Source organism: Hypomesus nipponensis, chromosome 23, assembly GCF_054491055.1.
Source record: "Hypomesus nipponensis isolate SF chromosome 23, ASM5449105v1, whole genome shotgun sequence".
NCBI classification, from domain to species: domain Eukaryota; kingdom Metazoa; phylum Chordata; class Actinopteri; order Osmeriformes; family Osmeridae; genus Hypomesus; species Hypomesus nipponensis.
The window spans coordinates 8,876,498-8,893,377 of NC_140383.1; the positions used below are offsets into that span (position 1 = coordinate 8,876,498).

The following is a 16,880-nucleotide window of genomic DNA, read 5'->3' on the forward strand; positions in this document are numbered from 1 at the left end:
ACTTGACCCTGTGTTGGAGATCAGGATAAATCTGGTTTTGGTGGTGAACTGGGTGGCACAGAGAGAGCATGGTCAATTAGGCACTAAAAGTAGGTTGTTTTAGCTCAGATCAGTCACTCCACCTCACCTCTCGCTGACTCAAAGAATGGTAAAACAAAGTTTGGAAGACAGTTTGTCCTCCTTCTGTCCTGGTATGTGTACACCTGCTGTGTTGTGTTACGGTCCATTTGAATGTTGTCACTACTACGTGAGTCACACATACACCATTCTGTCTGTTTGAAAATGAATAAAAGTACTTTTCGGTGAAAGCATTTTATTAATGCCCAAACCAGCTGGAGTGTAACATACGTAGTAATTCCCAAAATGCAATTTATCAAACTACTTATTTTTCACGTACATTAAAAATGTATATTTTCCAATTTATCTTTACACAGTAATTTTAAGTTGTTGCTAAGACTTTGTTTTATGTTTTTAATCTAATATTGCTTGCAAGGCTAGTTCAAAAGATGACTGATCATTGATAAAAGCTTTGAATTGAAAACCTACATTTACCAATAGAAATTGCACAATACGAGATCCTTGATTAATCAGATGTGTATATACAGGGGAACCCCAACTTAGCTTTTAGAATAAGACAGAATAAAAGCAAACATTTAGTTCAGGAAGTTAAGAACCGGCTTTCTTGAGCCTCTGATACTGCCACTGTAGTTGGCTATAAATGTATCATTAGTTGTTCAATGTTAAGTTAATATTTAGCAAATAGTTTAAAAAGCCTTAGTCTCTGGTCTCAAAGTGGTTAGTGCCCATCCTTTACTACCATTTTTTATTTTTGGTTTCCATCCTGCCGCTGAAAACCACCTGCTTTTGTTTCAGATCCTGGGGAAAGTCCACCAGTTCTCTTGATTGGAGGTTTGGATCGTATTCTAACCACTCAGCTAAATGGATCTAGTCTACATACCCTGAGGCCTGTAGACACAAATGGAACTCTGTGTTTGGACTTCAACTCCAATGAGGAGTCAGTGTGCTGGGTGGTAGCCACAGACTCCTCTGGTCGTCTTCGCTGTGCGAAGATGAGGAATCGGAGCGGCTTTACAGAAGAGAGGGAAATAAAAACATCACAGTCTTTGCAGAGTATGTCTTACCTCGCCCTCTCCATCTTTTTCCTACTCGACCTCAAGTTTTTTATGCTTAGATTTTCTTTCTGTGACAGACACACACATGCACACAGACACACACACACACTTCAATGGTCTGTATACAGCCATTTTCTATCATTTCAGTTTTTTGCTCACTATAGCTTGGAGTGCTTTTTGTCCAAGGTTCAAATGGCACTGTTTTTTCTGCCAGTATTAGTCTTTGAAATGCTTCACAGTCCTATATACAGTTAAAATCCATAATATAGTTTCGGAGAAAATACATACAACATACTGCATTGTATTGCATGAAAGAGACTCAATGAATGGAATTCTTGTCTAATAGTCAAACCAGTATACTCATTGCACAGTCACAGTTTGTGAAGGTATCTTGTAATGTGGTCTTTTGTTTTTCCACACAGATGTCGAACACATGACCATCGACTGGCTCACTGGCAACTTCTATTTTGTTGACAGAGTGAGCGACAGGATATTTGTTTGCAATGGTGATGGAGACACGTGCGTTACTATCATAGATCTAGATCTACTGAACCCTAGAGGAATAGCAGTGGATCCCCTTATGGGGTAAGTTCTCTCTCTCTCTCTCTCTCTCTCTCTCTCTCTCTCTCTCTCTCTCTCTCTCTCTCTCTCTCTCTCTCTCTCTCTCTCTCTCTCTCTCTCTCTCTCTCTCTCTCTCTCTCTCTCTCTCTCTCTCTCTCTCTCTCTCTCTCTCTCTCTCTCTCTCTCTCTCTCTCTGTGTGTGTCTGTGATTGTGTGTTTTTATGTGCAGCATTTCATTTCCGTTTCAATTGTTATGTGCCTGCGGGTTTTCTACAGTGTTTACGGTGTGAGTTTTTTAGGAAGCAGAAGCATTTGTGTTCTGTGTACAGTAATTCAAACTGCACATTTTCTTCACACTCCACAGTTGTCTTGCCTCTTAGAGCTGTGTAATTTGCTGGAGAGCCATTGCTCCAGACAGCGCCCACTGTCAGGACTTTCATTAGTATTCACTGATTTCTCCCACATCGCACAGCAAAAACGCCCCTGCAGGACTCTGTTTCAGGATTTCTGTTTCTGTCGACACCACAAAGTGCCCAAGACACTGCAAAAAACGGGTCTGAAACCAATCCTTAAAACTGCAAATGCAGAAATGTTTAAGAGGAGAGAGTGAGGCTAAACAATGAGTTCTACTAGGAGAGAATAGAGTCCTGATTATTCCAGTTATCAGCAGCTAAAAGGGGTGTCTGTTGTAATATTCCCAGTGAGCAAGAACTAGGCGCTAAGCAGAGAGGCAGAGCCATTATATTCATGAAGGTACATGGACAGTAGGCTTGGATTCAAAGCAGGATTGTAATGAGGCGCCCTTCTCCGAGAGACATATCATCTTAGCACCAGGGCTCAAAGGACATTCATGATTTTTTTTTTTACATTGAATGGATGCATATTTGCCTTCTCAGACTGGTTGACTTAAAGAGACTGGCACATCGCATGTTGAAGTAATATCATACCGAGTTATTCTAGTATGAACCTTGTAACTAAATAAACAAGCATTTGTTTTGTACTGTATAGGTGTGCTGACACTAAATCAAAGTGTTGTTCATGTGGGTGTGGCATACAAACATTCCCCATATAAATATAATGTTATTATTCTCCAGGATAAACATGCCATGCTTGACACAGCAAGAAGCAATTGTTGAAGTACTAAGTATTACACACACACACACACACACACTCTAGTGCCATGGCCTGTATTTTGAGGGATGATGATGGTGGAGGAGGAGAGTGTGCAGGTCCATAGGGGAGGTGGGCGTGAATGCTGCCAGCTAGATTGGTTATCAGACACAGGCGTTTTCATGGGCTCCACTTCCTCTAATTGGTGAGACATGGCTACAGCTGTTTCTGAGGAAGGGAGGCAGAGAGCAGAGGGTCTGTCAGCCCGAGGCAATGGAGTGAAAACAAAAGAAATTGGAAAGAACTGCTTTACAGTACCAAAACAGTATGCAGTGCCATGTTTATAGAACATAAACTAGCTTGCACAGTTACTCTTCATTTTGTTTTGTTGCACCCATGAAGGGCTTTTTGGAAGATCCTTCATAACAACTATTGGATTCAAGCCTTTATTAATGTAAAGAGACTACCGATGAATAATTATAGTTATTTAATTTATGGGATATTGTTGGTAAATAGTTACAGTACATACAGTAGTGTATTATTAGCAATGATGAGGACATATGTAAATATTTGTTTTATGAGGTGGATGTAGACCCACTACTCTGAGAAATGGCAAGTTATCTGGTCTACTGGAGAGATTGTCACCGTGTTGTTGTATTACATGTACTTATTCTGAACTGGTCATTGATAATTGTTATCATGCATCAACAGTTATCTATGCTTAATGAACCTCCAATACATGGCCTACAGACAATGGCTTTTTGGATGGCAAATAAAGAGCTATCATGTTGTCGTCTTTAACTTGTAGCTGTTGAAGTGACACATTAGATATCGAATTTAATGAAGCTTATTCAAGTGTTGCCAGTGGTAGTTTTATAGAGTGCAATTTACAAAAAAAGAAATGATTTGGGGGTCAAATGTACTTCAAATGTACTTCACTATTCAAACGTGGTGCCAACATTTAAGCCTCTGTTTTAATGTTTCTTTCATAGAACACTGTTTTTTCTGAGTTCTCTTGATGGAGGAAAAAGGAAGACAAATTTCACAGAATACACAATTAGTCAGGTTTTTCTTACAGTGAGTGCGGAACTGCTGGAATTGCATTTCCTGCTATGTTATCTCCAGAGTTCCATGTCATCAATACCCTGTAATGCCCCTGTAGCATGAATCAGAAGGCTCTGTTCACTCTATAATTCCCTATTGCAGTAAGAAATAAACTGATATTAGGTTTAAATGGTTGATGTTTGGGTAGGACTGATAATCATCATCACAACGGATACTGCCTCACTATTTGTCATTGGGTTTGACAGCTTCTGTGTATGTTTGGACTTTATGTGCAGCCTGTCCCACAATATGAGGACAAACAGAAAAGTGCCTTCGAAGTCATGCAGTAGAGCCAAAGAAAAAAAAGTATTGCATGTACTGTGTGAACTGTTATGTGTTGTGAAAAATAAAGACAATCCTTTACATGGTAGGCTGTAATAACTGCCATATAACTACACAGCACCTCACTATAGTAACAGAAATGTAGTTACTTAGGAATCGCTGTGCAGTTCTTATGTACACTTAATTGTGGGTTAGTGGTACAAGTTCTCACTCAATTGCTATGGGGGAGGGCTTGGGCTTTCCAGGGGCAAGTAGATGTTATGATTGATCGTGTTCTGGTTCTAATTATCCCTCACACCCTCCCCCATGCTCTGTCTTCCTACACCTTTTTAATAACCTACAGTATATACCTAATACCTCATGTCATTTAATTACATGGCAATTCCTATGTACTTACAGTACAATATTCTAACTATAGGTAGTGCTATGTAACATATAGTTACTTGTTAGATAATGTAACCCTAATGTAAAGTCCTGCCAAAAGAAATGCATTATTCTTCTTTCTCAGTGAAAACACTTGAAATTCAATGACAGTTGTTTTTTTCTCTCAATTAGAGTATCAGTTTATTTAACATTTCAGCTTGTAACCTTGCTGTGTCTCTGGAGTTTTTTGGCACAGCATCAGCAACATCCTAATCCCTGAAAGCCATCATTTGTATGCCATGTGTAGGGGGTGCACCTGTTCAGGGAGCTGTGTTTCTTGCTGACAGTGAATCTTTTTTGCCTAGCCTGTGCTCAGGTTCAAAGGCCAACCTATCTCCCCCCTGACTTGACTTGGTATAGATTAAGGGGGCTCCCTCCAGTTCCCTGACACTCTTTCTCGTTATCGCAGGCTGCAGCTCTGGCCCAAACCCACAGAGCCACCATGAGGAGGCCAAACACAGAAAAAATAAACTCTGGTTGACCAGTTTGGATATTTGAAGACTCTTATTATGTTTAGCTCATGAATGGAAGGCTTATTTGCCACTAGTTTTTTTAATTTTCAACAGAGTGCAACACTTTGAGGCAGAACCACTTGAGTTTATTTCTAGTATATTCTTTGTAGTCAAATACAAAGTAGTCAAGTGGGTTTCTACGAAAATAAAAATATATATTTATGAATATGTTTGCGTTAAATAAGACAAATCATATTTACTAGTATAGTTTCCCCACAATTCCTTTCTAGGATGCTCTTCTTCACGGACTACGGGAATGTTGCCAAGGTGGAACGCTGCAATATGGATGGCACCAACCGGACCAGGCTGGTGGATTACAAGATGGAACAGCCCACAGCACTGGCTCTGGACCTGGTGAAGAAGCTTGTGTATTGGGCTGACGCCTACCTGGATTACATTGAAGTGGTGGATTACAACGGCAAAAACAGACATGCAATCATCCAGGGGAGTCAAGTGAGTGTCAAGCCTCAGTGTGGGCTCCTGATCACTAGCCACCAGCTTGGATGCATTTGTATGGACTGTTGGGATGGCGGTAATTGGAAAATGTTTAACCTTTACTGTATACCTTTTTGTTGGTCAACTAACTAACACTTTTGGGGGACTTTTAAAACACATTGGGGGATTAGATAAACTGCCCTGTGTAGACTGGCATTACATTAGCAGAATAGATCAATTAAACCAAAATGCACACCAATGTATTGCTTCATTCCTGAAGGGCAGGTATTTTTCTTTGATATCTAATATCAATACAAATGTCAGTTTGTACTGTTGCTGAAAGATTCAGTAATTACAGTATGCCATGAATCTTCCTGGAAAACTGAAGTTTAACTATTGTTGTAGAGCGAGACAATGTCAGATGAGGCCACTACAAATAGGCAAGTCATGAGTCTGTCTCCTGTAGTAAACTTTTGAGATAGATAATTAGGGTGTATTATTATTATTCAAAAGGAGCTCTATTGAAAGCAGTCTACCTTCTCTAGCGGGCCTGGTATTATGAGGCAAGAGAGAATAACAAACACCTCATCATGTCTGCAGGTGTTCTTAGCATAATTATGGTGGCCTCTTTTATGATGCCGGGCCCCTGTGGACATTAGGAAGTCCTCACCCTAACAGCTTTGACACCTCTGGCAGATGACAGCTGCATGTCTTAGCTACATACCCACAACCATGTCTAAGTGGAGAGGATTGAAGCCTAGTCATTCTTTAACTGTCTTTAGACTTATTATTATAAGGTTTTATTTTGTTAGGAGAGGCTTGCATGTCTATTGAAACTATATATGTTTCAATAGAAGATTCATAGTATATGTCATGCAGGGAAAGCCACGTGGTACATCTATGTAAAATATTTATGTACATCAGTCTGGAAACTGACTGATATTAGTACTGAGGAGTGATGGTTGAGTGGTTCTGGGGCAGTTTGCTGCCACATGTTTTCCTACCCAGTGGTGAGGTGATGCCCAGTGGGCATAGCCATACGTCCTGTGAACACGGCTCACCCAACCCTGTCTGCATGTGAGCATGAAGGTGTGAGCCTGGTCAATGTAGCGTGGAGGGCAGTGTCAAGGCCAGAGAATGGAGACATTCCCAGAGGACTGTGTCCCACTCCCTGACCCGGTATAGGCTTGTGTGTGTGTGTGTGGGCACACACATACACACACACATACAGAGACATGTTCACTCATGCGACAGATCCTGGAGCTTCAGTTGCTTGATGTGTGAGCGTGTGGCACACATACAGAGATATTTGGATTTTTGCTTCAACCATGTATTTATATCTTCTGTTTCAGGTGTCGTATATCCACGGCTTGACTGTCTTTCAGAACTACCTGTATGCGACTCACTCTGATTCGTCCGGAGGAAGTAGCACAGAGGTGCTACAGATCCATAGGTTCAACACCACAGAACCTAAGGCGTTCACCAGCCTGGGTAACTCAAGAGGAATTTGTGTTTACCACAAGCTCAGTCAGCCAAAAGGTAAAGATTAAATGTTTTATTAAGGAAGCACATGCACATGTCCGTGTCAAATCTCTGTACACGTGACAACCGTGTCGTGGCAGGATTTCTGCATCGCTGGCTAATTCTGCACTTCCAGGGGCATCATTCGAGAGCAGCTGAGGACATGTGTTTTTTTTTTTTTTTTTACCAGTCGATAATGGATGTTCCTTCTTGTTCTCTCGCTCCCTTGTCCAGTGAGGAGTCACGCTTGTGAGACGGACCCGTATGGAAAGCCTGGCGGGTGCTCACACATATGCCTGCTGAGTGGCAGCTACAAGTCCAGGACCTGCCGCTGTCGTACAGGGTTTAGTCTGGGGAGTGATGGACAGTCGTGCAAAAGTCAGTATACATTCGTCATCTCAATGTCATCTCCTGTCATGTTCGGCAACACCGGCACACGCTAATTCACTGCTGTCCTGTCTTTTTGTGGGCGAATATCATGATGCTAATCATCATGCTAGTTGGATTTATTGTTCATTTCTTGTGCGTGCTCAGTTGAAAAGACTTGAGGTGAATGAAATGTGTGCAAGTAAGAGGAGAACATTAGTATTTCTGGTAATATGGTAGTCTTATGTATATTCACTGAATACATGTGAGGATCAAATGTCACTCTGCCCCTTGTCTCCAACAGACAGTGATGAAGATGAACACAGGCCGACACTGGCCCATTTGAAAATGACATTCCGCCATCGAGCTGTCATAGCCCTGATTCATTATAGTCCTAATGAAGTTTTAAGTTTGTCTGCATTTGTTGGCTTGCCTGATCAATCCATGGACATTGTGTAGTTGACAATAAAAGCAGAGGATCAAATTGATGACACAATCAGAGGTCCACCACATTTCGATCGGTGTAACGAAGCGCCGGGCGGTTCACGCGGCACATTTGATTTATACCCCTCTTTCTAGATGTTCTGATGACACCAGCGCTCTCGTTCTCTCTCTCTCTCTCTCTCTCTCTCTCTCTCTCTCTCTCTCTCCCCCTCTCTCTCTCTCTCTCTCTCTCTCTCTCTCTCTCTCTCTCTCTCTCTCCCCCACTCTGTCTCTCTCTCTCCACCCACCATCGCTCCTCTCTTCTTTTCTCTCAGCCTAATGAGATTCAGTGCTAAATGGTAGTGCTTCTTCATGCTGCAGTCACGGTGGGGTTTGATATCTGGGGCTCATACAATGCTTAATTGTCTCCTGGGTAGCCAGGCTTCCCCTCACAGGATGATAAATTGAAGTGACGCATGTGTGGTCTTTCCTATCCCCACTAACAGAGTCTCCTGGGTAGAGGCAGAGAGTGAGTAGGGGTCTGCTTCTCTTACCACAGACCCCATTCCTCCCCCTCGGCCTCCCCCTTCTTTCTGCCCAACGTTCCCAGGGGTTCCATAACACAGAACTTCAGAGCCCCTGAGTGACTGACTGATGGGCCTGGCTGGACTACCTCAGCATTCTATCATCTGCTTTCCCTGCACATATCTGTATGTGCAGGGAAGTCTACGATGAGTCTAGGGTCTAGGATTGAAAGGAAGAATTAGCCTCGTCTCTGGATTTTTTTGAATAGAATAGCATTTTGACCTCCTCCGCTGCAATGGCAGTTTAAAAGAGAACTTTGATTGAGGGGGCGCAGTATAGTCATTGGCAGTGATTACCAGCTCCATTAAGGTAAATGGCCAGATGGCCCATGCCCTGGCTCTCAGATAAGAACAATGCAGCCAGGAAGAGGGTTTAATGCTGGGATCAGCTTTAATGAATTAGACCAATTAGTTGGCAATAAAATTAAAGATTGTTTCCTCTTTCTGCCTTGTAGAACCCAAAAACGATCTCTTCCTGTTCTACGGTAAGGGGCGCCCAGGTGTCATCCGAGGTCTGGACATGAACGTTAAGTCCAGCGACGAGCACATGGTTCCCATCGAGGACTTGGTCAACCCCCGGGCCATCGACTATCATGCGGAGTCCGGACACATATACTTTGCTGACACCACTAGTTTTCTGATCGGCCGGCAAAAGATCGATGGGAACAGCCGGGAAACAATACTAAAAGATGGTGGGCTATCAATAATTTGTTAATCTGACAATGGATGGATTCTGAATATGGATTTGTCTTTAGGACTGCTTCCCTTTATTGCATAGAAACAACTTGATATTTGCAATTGGCATCTGAATAGCAGTGCCAGACAATAGGGATAGTGATAAATACATTTAAAAAGTAGGTAGTCAAGGCTGACATTTGTCTCCTTTTGGTAGATCTTGACAACGTGGAGGGAATCTCTGTGGACTGGATTGGAAATAACCTTTACTGGACGAATGACGGATACAGGAAGACCATCAGTGTGGCCAGACTAGAGCGAGCTTCCCAGACCAGGAAGACACTTCTAGAAGGGGACATGTCCCACCCCAGGGCCATCGTTGTGGACCCACTGAACAGGTGAGCTCCCTACTATTGGATGAGAGTAGATCAGGAAGTGAGAAAAGGAAAAACTAACAGACAGAAACTTTGGTAGGGAACGGCACTCTTCTCCGGTTCTGTATTGTAATGTCTTTAGGATTTTGTGAGGTGATTCAAAACAACTACCGGAAATCTCAGTGAGCAATATAGTTTCCATCCAGTGTGTGATGTTGATATAAATGCATATGTTTTAGTTTTAGATGAGACCACTGACCTTCACTGTTGTGTCAATCGATGTGCACAAATTTGATTTTGATGCAGGAGAAAATGTGTGTTTTAGAAAGCAAAGCACACAGGACATGATTCTCCAGTCCATACTGACAGCCAATACTGTATTCAAACACACTCATACACAAAAACCCACCCACTCGCAGTTAGAATGCGAAAAATTGATTTAAACTGTAGAGATGAAGTGATGGTCGTGATCTATAAAGAGTGCTGGGTCTTGCTCTTGGATAACTGTGGGAAGTCTGGTTCTGCAGAGAATCACAGCAAAACTTATGCCAGCCATGCACCATGCTATGACATTTCCTGCTGGAAATAAATGACACCCGCCTGACAAAAATGATTTTTTTTTCTTCCCATTATCAGTGGGTTTAATTTATTCTGTTATCACCTTTGCATTGACCTTCCACCTGCCAGTTAGAACAAAATATTAAAATTGAGTTTCGGGGTTGTCAGTGAAGATTGTTGATTCATCAGGTGGCCCGGGGATGTTAATCTCACCAGCAGGAAGGGACTCCACAGGTGACATCAAAGTGCCTCCCAACTGATCTCTTACAATCTATTCTCCACTAATCTATCTATTCTCCACACAGTATGTTTCTCTCTCTGCATGTCAGCTCCAGTCTGTGTTGTCATGATAACACTCACATTTCCCTCTTCTCTACTCTGTCCTGTAACATCAGTGTTACAAACAGGCACACATGACTGCACTGTCTTGGTTCTTTTATGCTGCTTCAACTAAGCACAATTTTTGTCTCTGTGTGTGAGTGTGCGCGTGTGTGTGTGTGTGTGTGTGCGTGTGTGTGTGTGTGTGTGTGTGTGTGTGTGTAAGGCTGGCTTGTGTGATTTGCTTGCATCTTGAATTATTCAGGGGGGTCATGGAGATGACTTGCGGAGACACAAAAAGCTTGATTCATCCTCCATCACATTCTGTTTTATGTACCATTCATGTAACAGACCGTCCATCATTGATGAGATGAAGGAGGTTTGCAGGCCAGTCAGTGATGCTTAGACACTACAAATCCCTTAAGCATGCTTACCAGAGTCCAGATCATGTCAAATCGTTGACCCAATCGCTTTTCAAATACCACAGTTCCACAGAGAATACTGTCTGTAGCAGTCTGACTTAAAGAAAGCTCAGTCTACCCTGAACGGACAGGCAAGCTGCTACTCTGGTTGATCCAAGCAACCTTTCGCTGTTTAAACGTCAAAAGCATGTTCTGTTACCATGTGATTATACCAAGTTTTGCAGCTTTTTCGATTTGGATCATTTTTGGGAGATTTGGATACATTACATTTACATTACATTTAGTAATTTAGCAGACGCTCTTATCCAGAGCGACTTACAGTGAGTACAGGGACATTCCCCTGAGGCAAGTAGGGTGAAGTGCCTTGCCCAAGGACACAACTTCATTTGGCACAGCCAGGAATCAAAGCAACAACCTTCTGATTCATAGCGCGACTCCCTAACCGCTCAGCCATCTGACCCCCACGATAGATGACAGAGTTTGAATGCTTTTCTTTTTTTACAACTGTCACCATCAATTACTGTTTGTGTGTCTGTAGTTGGATGTACTGGACAGACTGGGAAGAGGACGAGGTCAACGACAGCATAGGGAGGATCGAGAGAGCCTGGATGGACGGCTCCAACAGACGCATCTTTGTCACTTCTAACATGCTCTGGCCCAACGGCCTGACTCTGGATCACGGCACCAGCACCATGTACTGGTGCGATGCCTATTATGATCACATTGAAAAGATCCATCTCAACGGCACTGGACGAACAGTAAGTGAGCGTAAATATTGCATTCGAAACAGAGTACCCACTCCATGCGCTCAAACTGGAGCCCCTGTCCGGACATATTCCTCCCCTGACTTGCCTTCTCTGTTGCTCACTTCATACGCTTCGTTCTTCCTTCTTCAACCTCCAGGTTGTGCACAACGGCAAAGAACTCAACCACCCGTTTGGCATCTCTCACTACCGTCACTCCATCTTCTGGACGGAGTACATGAACGCCTCTGTCTTCCAGCTGGATCTCTCCTCAGGGGACGTCACCCTGCTGAGGAGCGAGAGACCGCCCCTCTTTGGACTCCGCGTGTATGATGCCCAGAGCCAGCAAGGTAGGATTACATAGACACTTATTGCTACTTCTATCAGATGGAGAGCGTGCGCTTGCTTTAATACGCTAAAAAGCATTTCGCTAGAGTGTAAGATAACTCCATGTGATGCTAATGTAGTTATTAGCGTAATTACAGTTTTTTTGTTCTTCCTACAGAGTTGTAAGGGTACTAGCCAACTTACCGTATACAGTTTACAGGATAGGATTCTTCTTCCACAGCTGTTACCCTGATTCATAGTGACAGCAACGTTACGGGGAGCTCCACTCTATGAAATGAAGGAGTGACTCTACACAGTGTTGTGGTGAATGATGATGGATTCATGCTGTTAGAAGTCACAGATGAATGGATAGCAGGCAGTGCAGGATGTGCATGGTTGGCAGAGGAGAACGGTTGGGCCTCACAGCAGGAGTGTTTAGACTCTGCTGTGTGAGCAGAGACAAGGAAGAGGGAAACTATAGCCGTCCAATTACAAAAGCATACTGTTGGAGTTGCTTTGCAGCCACATTGTGAACAATGGAAGAAGATGAGGCCCCCCTTTGTGGCTCAATGTGTCAGGGGTCGGCCATCATTTTGCTTCCATCAGAGGCATTATTTCTGGGTGTAGCAGTAATTTGACATAGGTAGGATGCATGGAAATAGCTGCCTCCGTAGAGTTCCCGGCTCGTGGCAAAGAATGGCTAGCCCTTCTTCCATCCTCATGTCACCAATGAGATTAATTTGCCGGCTCATCCTCTGAGGTATTGCTGATTGGCTTTCACAAAACACAGGGCTTTATCTCATTGGCTCAGGCAATGCCTTTGGACCTTACACTAAATAAACCGACAATACTCTCCATGCCTCAACTTTATAACTGACAGTTTCTTCACAAGAAGCATATTAGTTTCCATTCCTCCCCTGAGAGCAGTGGGCTTTGTCCTAAAGACAAATTATTCCTCCTAAGGGATAACAATGACAGAAGGATCTTCTGAACACTGTGGCCAATAATTGATTTGACATGTGAAAATGCTGATGTGGCATGCACCTGGAACATTCCTCAGACCAGGATAAAAAAAAAAAAGTATTATGAATACTGTATATATTTCATATTCACATGTTTGATCTATCCTCCAGTGTTCAGAGAAATGTTGGACAAAACAACCTGCTAAACTCAGACCAAATGTTGATAATACTTCCAGGTGACAATGCATGCAGGGTGAATTATGGGGGATGTAGTACCCTGTGCCTGGCCATCCCAGAAGGCAGAGTGTGTGCCTGTGCTGACAACCAGATCCTGGAGACGAACAATGTCACATGTGCAGGTAAGACATTCATTGGAGAGATTTCTGAATTGAAGTGTTGAACACTAACATACATAACAGGAAATCCATTGTAAGGGAACAGGCAAAATGCCATATTTTATTAATCATAGCAATCCTGCTGCAATTCCCCACCTTGTGCATTGTTCTATGAAGCCTCTACAGGAGGGGCGGAACCCCAGAAATGTAAGAGTGATGAGTTTCAGTGTCGTAATCAGCGCTGCATACGGGGGTCGTGGAGGTGTGATGGGGATGATGACTGTCTGGATGGGAGTGACGAGGAAGCTCATAGCTGCTGTGAGTAACTTGCTCTTACACATCCACGCAGACATGCATGCACACGTGCATTCACACACACATTCACATATGCTCGCACATTGACACACGCACACACAAAAGACAGAAGGAAACTTTGCAAACAAGCTCTTGTTTTGTGACAGTGTGCTACATCTCTTCTCACAATAAAGTTGTATTGCTAAATGTCACTGTTACATAGCTGGTGAAAAATATCTCTCCTTCCCATTGTTGTCCTATTACACTCTAAGAAGGGAATTTGCTCTTGAGTGAATCGATAAGATAAACACCATGTTAGACGCCTGAATGCTGACTCATTTTTCACCATGAAAAATACTATAATACAATCCACTGCCAAAATGATCAGAATTGCTAAATCAATTACCCGCTCTGCTGGGATGTCATACAGTTTAATGATCTCCTAACTAGGTTTGTGCCATATTTTGATTCATTGCTCAATATTTCTGCTTTTATTGTGTATGGTTGCTTCCCAAGATTTTTATCAGGGGAAAACAAATAAAGAAATAAAACATTTTACTCCAAACCAATAAACTGTATCATAATGCACACAACAAAAAAAATGTCTGTCATTGTTCTACGTAATTGGTTTATATTTGTTTTTGCTATAGACAACCATAGCTGTCCCATTGACCACTTCAAGTGCAACAACAATCGCTGTATTCCTAAAAGATGGCTTTGTGATGGAACCAATGACTGTGGCAGCAATGAAGATGAGTCCAACTTGACATGTTCAGGTAGCATCGATAACCATGCTGTATGTAATATATCTGCATTTACCCCTGTACTTTGTTATTGTAAAAGTTTTCTCTTCTTTTCTCTTTTCTCAATGTTTTTTTGCTGCCATTGGGCCTCAGCCCATTAAAGTGCCCAACGGCATGCCGTGTAGACTTCATTCATAGAGATGTCTTACACAGTTTAGGTACAAGGGGATCAATCTCATCATGCGGAAGCACTCTCTCGAATCAAAGAACTTTAGCACTCTCAGGAGGCAACTTTCCCTGCTATTGAGTTAGTGTCAGAATCACTTACTGTATACCTGACCCTATTTTATTATTTTCCCTCCAACACCTACGGTATCATGTTGTCTGGGATGCTTCTCCGGAGCTTTTAGCCTGAGAGGATCAATCAATGAGGGTTACAGGGGATGATAAATGCTGCCTTGTCATCTGATTGACATGCATGTTACACGCCACTAACAGATCACTAGTGGGCTGTCTATGCCTGTGTGTCACTGGGAGGGTTCATCGAAGGGCTCAACACGTCTCCTCTGGACTTCACATATGCTCGAAACAGTGTAATTGAGCGATGGCCTCTATGCCGTGGCAGGCCGCATTGCCACGCCGATACTGAACGTGGGATGGAGGGATCGTTTACAGGTTGTTCATGTTGTGGCGCGTTCGCACGCACGTGAGGGAATTCCAAGTGCTTACTTGTTGTCTGTCTCAGCCCAGCCCTGCCAGCCCAACCAATTCTCCTGTCGGAATGGGCGCTGCATACCCCAGGCATGGCGCTGTGACCGTGACGATGACTGTGGAGACGCGTCAGATGAGACCTACTCATGCAGTGAGTTTCTGTTGTGTCTATCTCTTATTTTGTCCGTCTATTGCTTTCAGAAGCCCCTTTTAATTGTTTTCGCCAACGTGCATGATGAAAGTTTATGTGAAAGGATTGTGAAACCCCATAGCCAAGTCTAGGTACACTCTACAGGAAACAGTCCAGCACTGGAGGTAGCTCTTTGAAAGTATTCTGTGAAATTGAACCCTTCATAAAATGACCCAGCTACACCAAAGGTGCCTTGAAAGCATTGCAAATATACCTCCTGGAAAGAACCAGAAGTGGTTGCTATTTGATTTTTTTGTTTGTTTGTTTCATTTTTTTGTGCTTGTCCATTCTGATATTCCTTTGAATCTCAAGGCTGATGTTTGAAGTCCTACATTCTATCTCCAGAATATATTTTTCAAGAGCAAAAATCTCTGAGAGCTGCTTTATATTTTAATGGTCCCAGAATATTTTGATCGTCTTATAAATGCATAGTTTTTTGAGTGAGAAGTGAGTTTAAGTAGTTGAATAATTGAATGGAACAACTCTCCTTTGGGCCATGGCTGGGCATTTACTTACTGGCACTAGCAGGTTTAAAGGGGGGTACTGTACATCTTACTGCATTATATTCAGATGCCAAATCACATGGTCTCAACAGTATTGTGCAACCATGATTGTACTTTAAGGTGGGTTGTAGCCTTGCTGGACCCTTTTCTACTTGTATTATGCAAATTAAAATAACATTTAATGTATTCATTTAGCAGACTGTATCCAAAGTGGCATACAAGGGAAGGATTTGAACCTGCAACCTCTTGATCCGCTGCCAAATGCTCCACCACTGAGAAACAATGTTTGCAATTGCACCTCAATTTCAAACTTCCAGGTCATTTTGTTCCCTTTTAAATACAGATGCATTTGATGGGTCAAAACTAAAATAAATCAAGAAAAAATAAAATAAAAAATTACTAAAATGTTTCAGAATCCTCCTCCTTCACTGCGGTAAAGACGCTTTATTGCTGTCTGTGATCTTTGCCAAACGCCGTATAGTGCTATATCGTTTCCAGTCTCCCTTTGTGAGTCTTAAGCTGCCTCAGTACACAGTCACAAACAGCCAGGGTGTAAGCAGTAATTAAAGTTCATGCTCGGCTTCATTCAATCATAATCAAGCTGAGCTGCAGAACATATTTTCTCCCATGCCGTTGTCTGGGGCTCCTCAGGCAGTACTTCTCTGTAGGAGTTCCCGTGTGCATCTCCGGCAGCACAGTTCTCTCTACCTCAGCGGTGGTTTCAGGGGGTGTTTAAAACACCTGAAGCTCTGGTGGTGGCTGCCTTGGAGATTGATGCCAATTTGAATTTTGTTTGTCAGAAGTTAAGTAGTTGTCGCATTGCATGTTAAGCCAAGATTTCGGTTGAGTCGGAACTACTATTATTTATGACTGTTGGTATTTATTTTTAATGAATGTTAAACTCGGATGCTGTTGGTGAGATGACATTCCTTTGAATACGCTATGCAAGATGCTTGCTTGATAAGCATGCGGTATGTCCTTGCAAACGCCCAAGGTAGACTAAGCAGAAGGGATCCCAAAGTCAATTAAAATGTAGTTGTGGAGTTCAAACCAAAGTCAATAAAGCTCTTGGAATCCATTGATTAATATTGAAGAAAATGCTTCTCAAAAACTAGGCAGGGTGGAATTATACTGATCATAAAATGGTTGACTGCATTTGCTTCAGTAGTCTCACTTGGTGTGTGTGATGTTTCTCCATTTCTAACGGTAGTGAAAAAGAAGCAGTGCATGGCATCTCCTTGACCACCCTGTAAGAATTAACGAGCAGATGT

At 42.6% G+C, this 16,880-nt stretch overlaps 1 protein-coding gene across 1 annotated transcript in view; it reads left to right on the forward strand.

The window, feature by feature from the left end:
* Positions 1 to 16,880, forward strand: part of lrp1bb (low density lipoprotein receptor-related protein 1Bb) — a 112,356-nt gene that overhangs the window by 21,066 nt on the left and 74,410 nt on the right. The window contains exons 6-18 of the mRNA XM_084688483.1: positions 874 to 1,131; positions 1,556 to 1,718; positions 5,356 to 5,578; positions 6,913 to 7,099; positions 7,316 to 7,459; positions 8,910 to 9,146; positions 9,347 to 9,527; positions 11,340 to 11,559; positions 11,705 to 11,894; positions 13,070 to 13,192; positions 13,346 to 13,486; positions 14,113 to 14,238; positions 14,951 to 15,067. Coding sequence (XP_084544609.1) covers positions 874 to 1,131; positions 1,556 to 1,718; positions 5,356 to 5,578; positions 6,913 to 7,099; positions 7,316 to 7,459; positions 8,910 to 9,146; positions 9,347 to 9,527; positions 11,340 to 11,559; positions 11,705 to 11,894; positions 13,070 to 13,192; positions 13,346 to 13,486; positions 14,113 to 14,238; positions 14,951 to 15,067 — 2,310 coding nt within the window. The remainder of the gene's footprint in view (positions 1 to 873; positions 1,132 to 1,555; positions 1,719 to 5,355; positions 5,579 to 6,912; positions 7,100 to 7,315; positions 7,460 to 8,909; positions 9,147 to 9,346; positions 9,528 to 11,339; positions 11,560 to 11,704; positions 11,895 to 13,069; positions 13,193 to 13,345; positions 13,487 to 14,112; positions 14,239 to 14,950; positions 15,068 to 16,880) is intronic.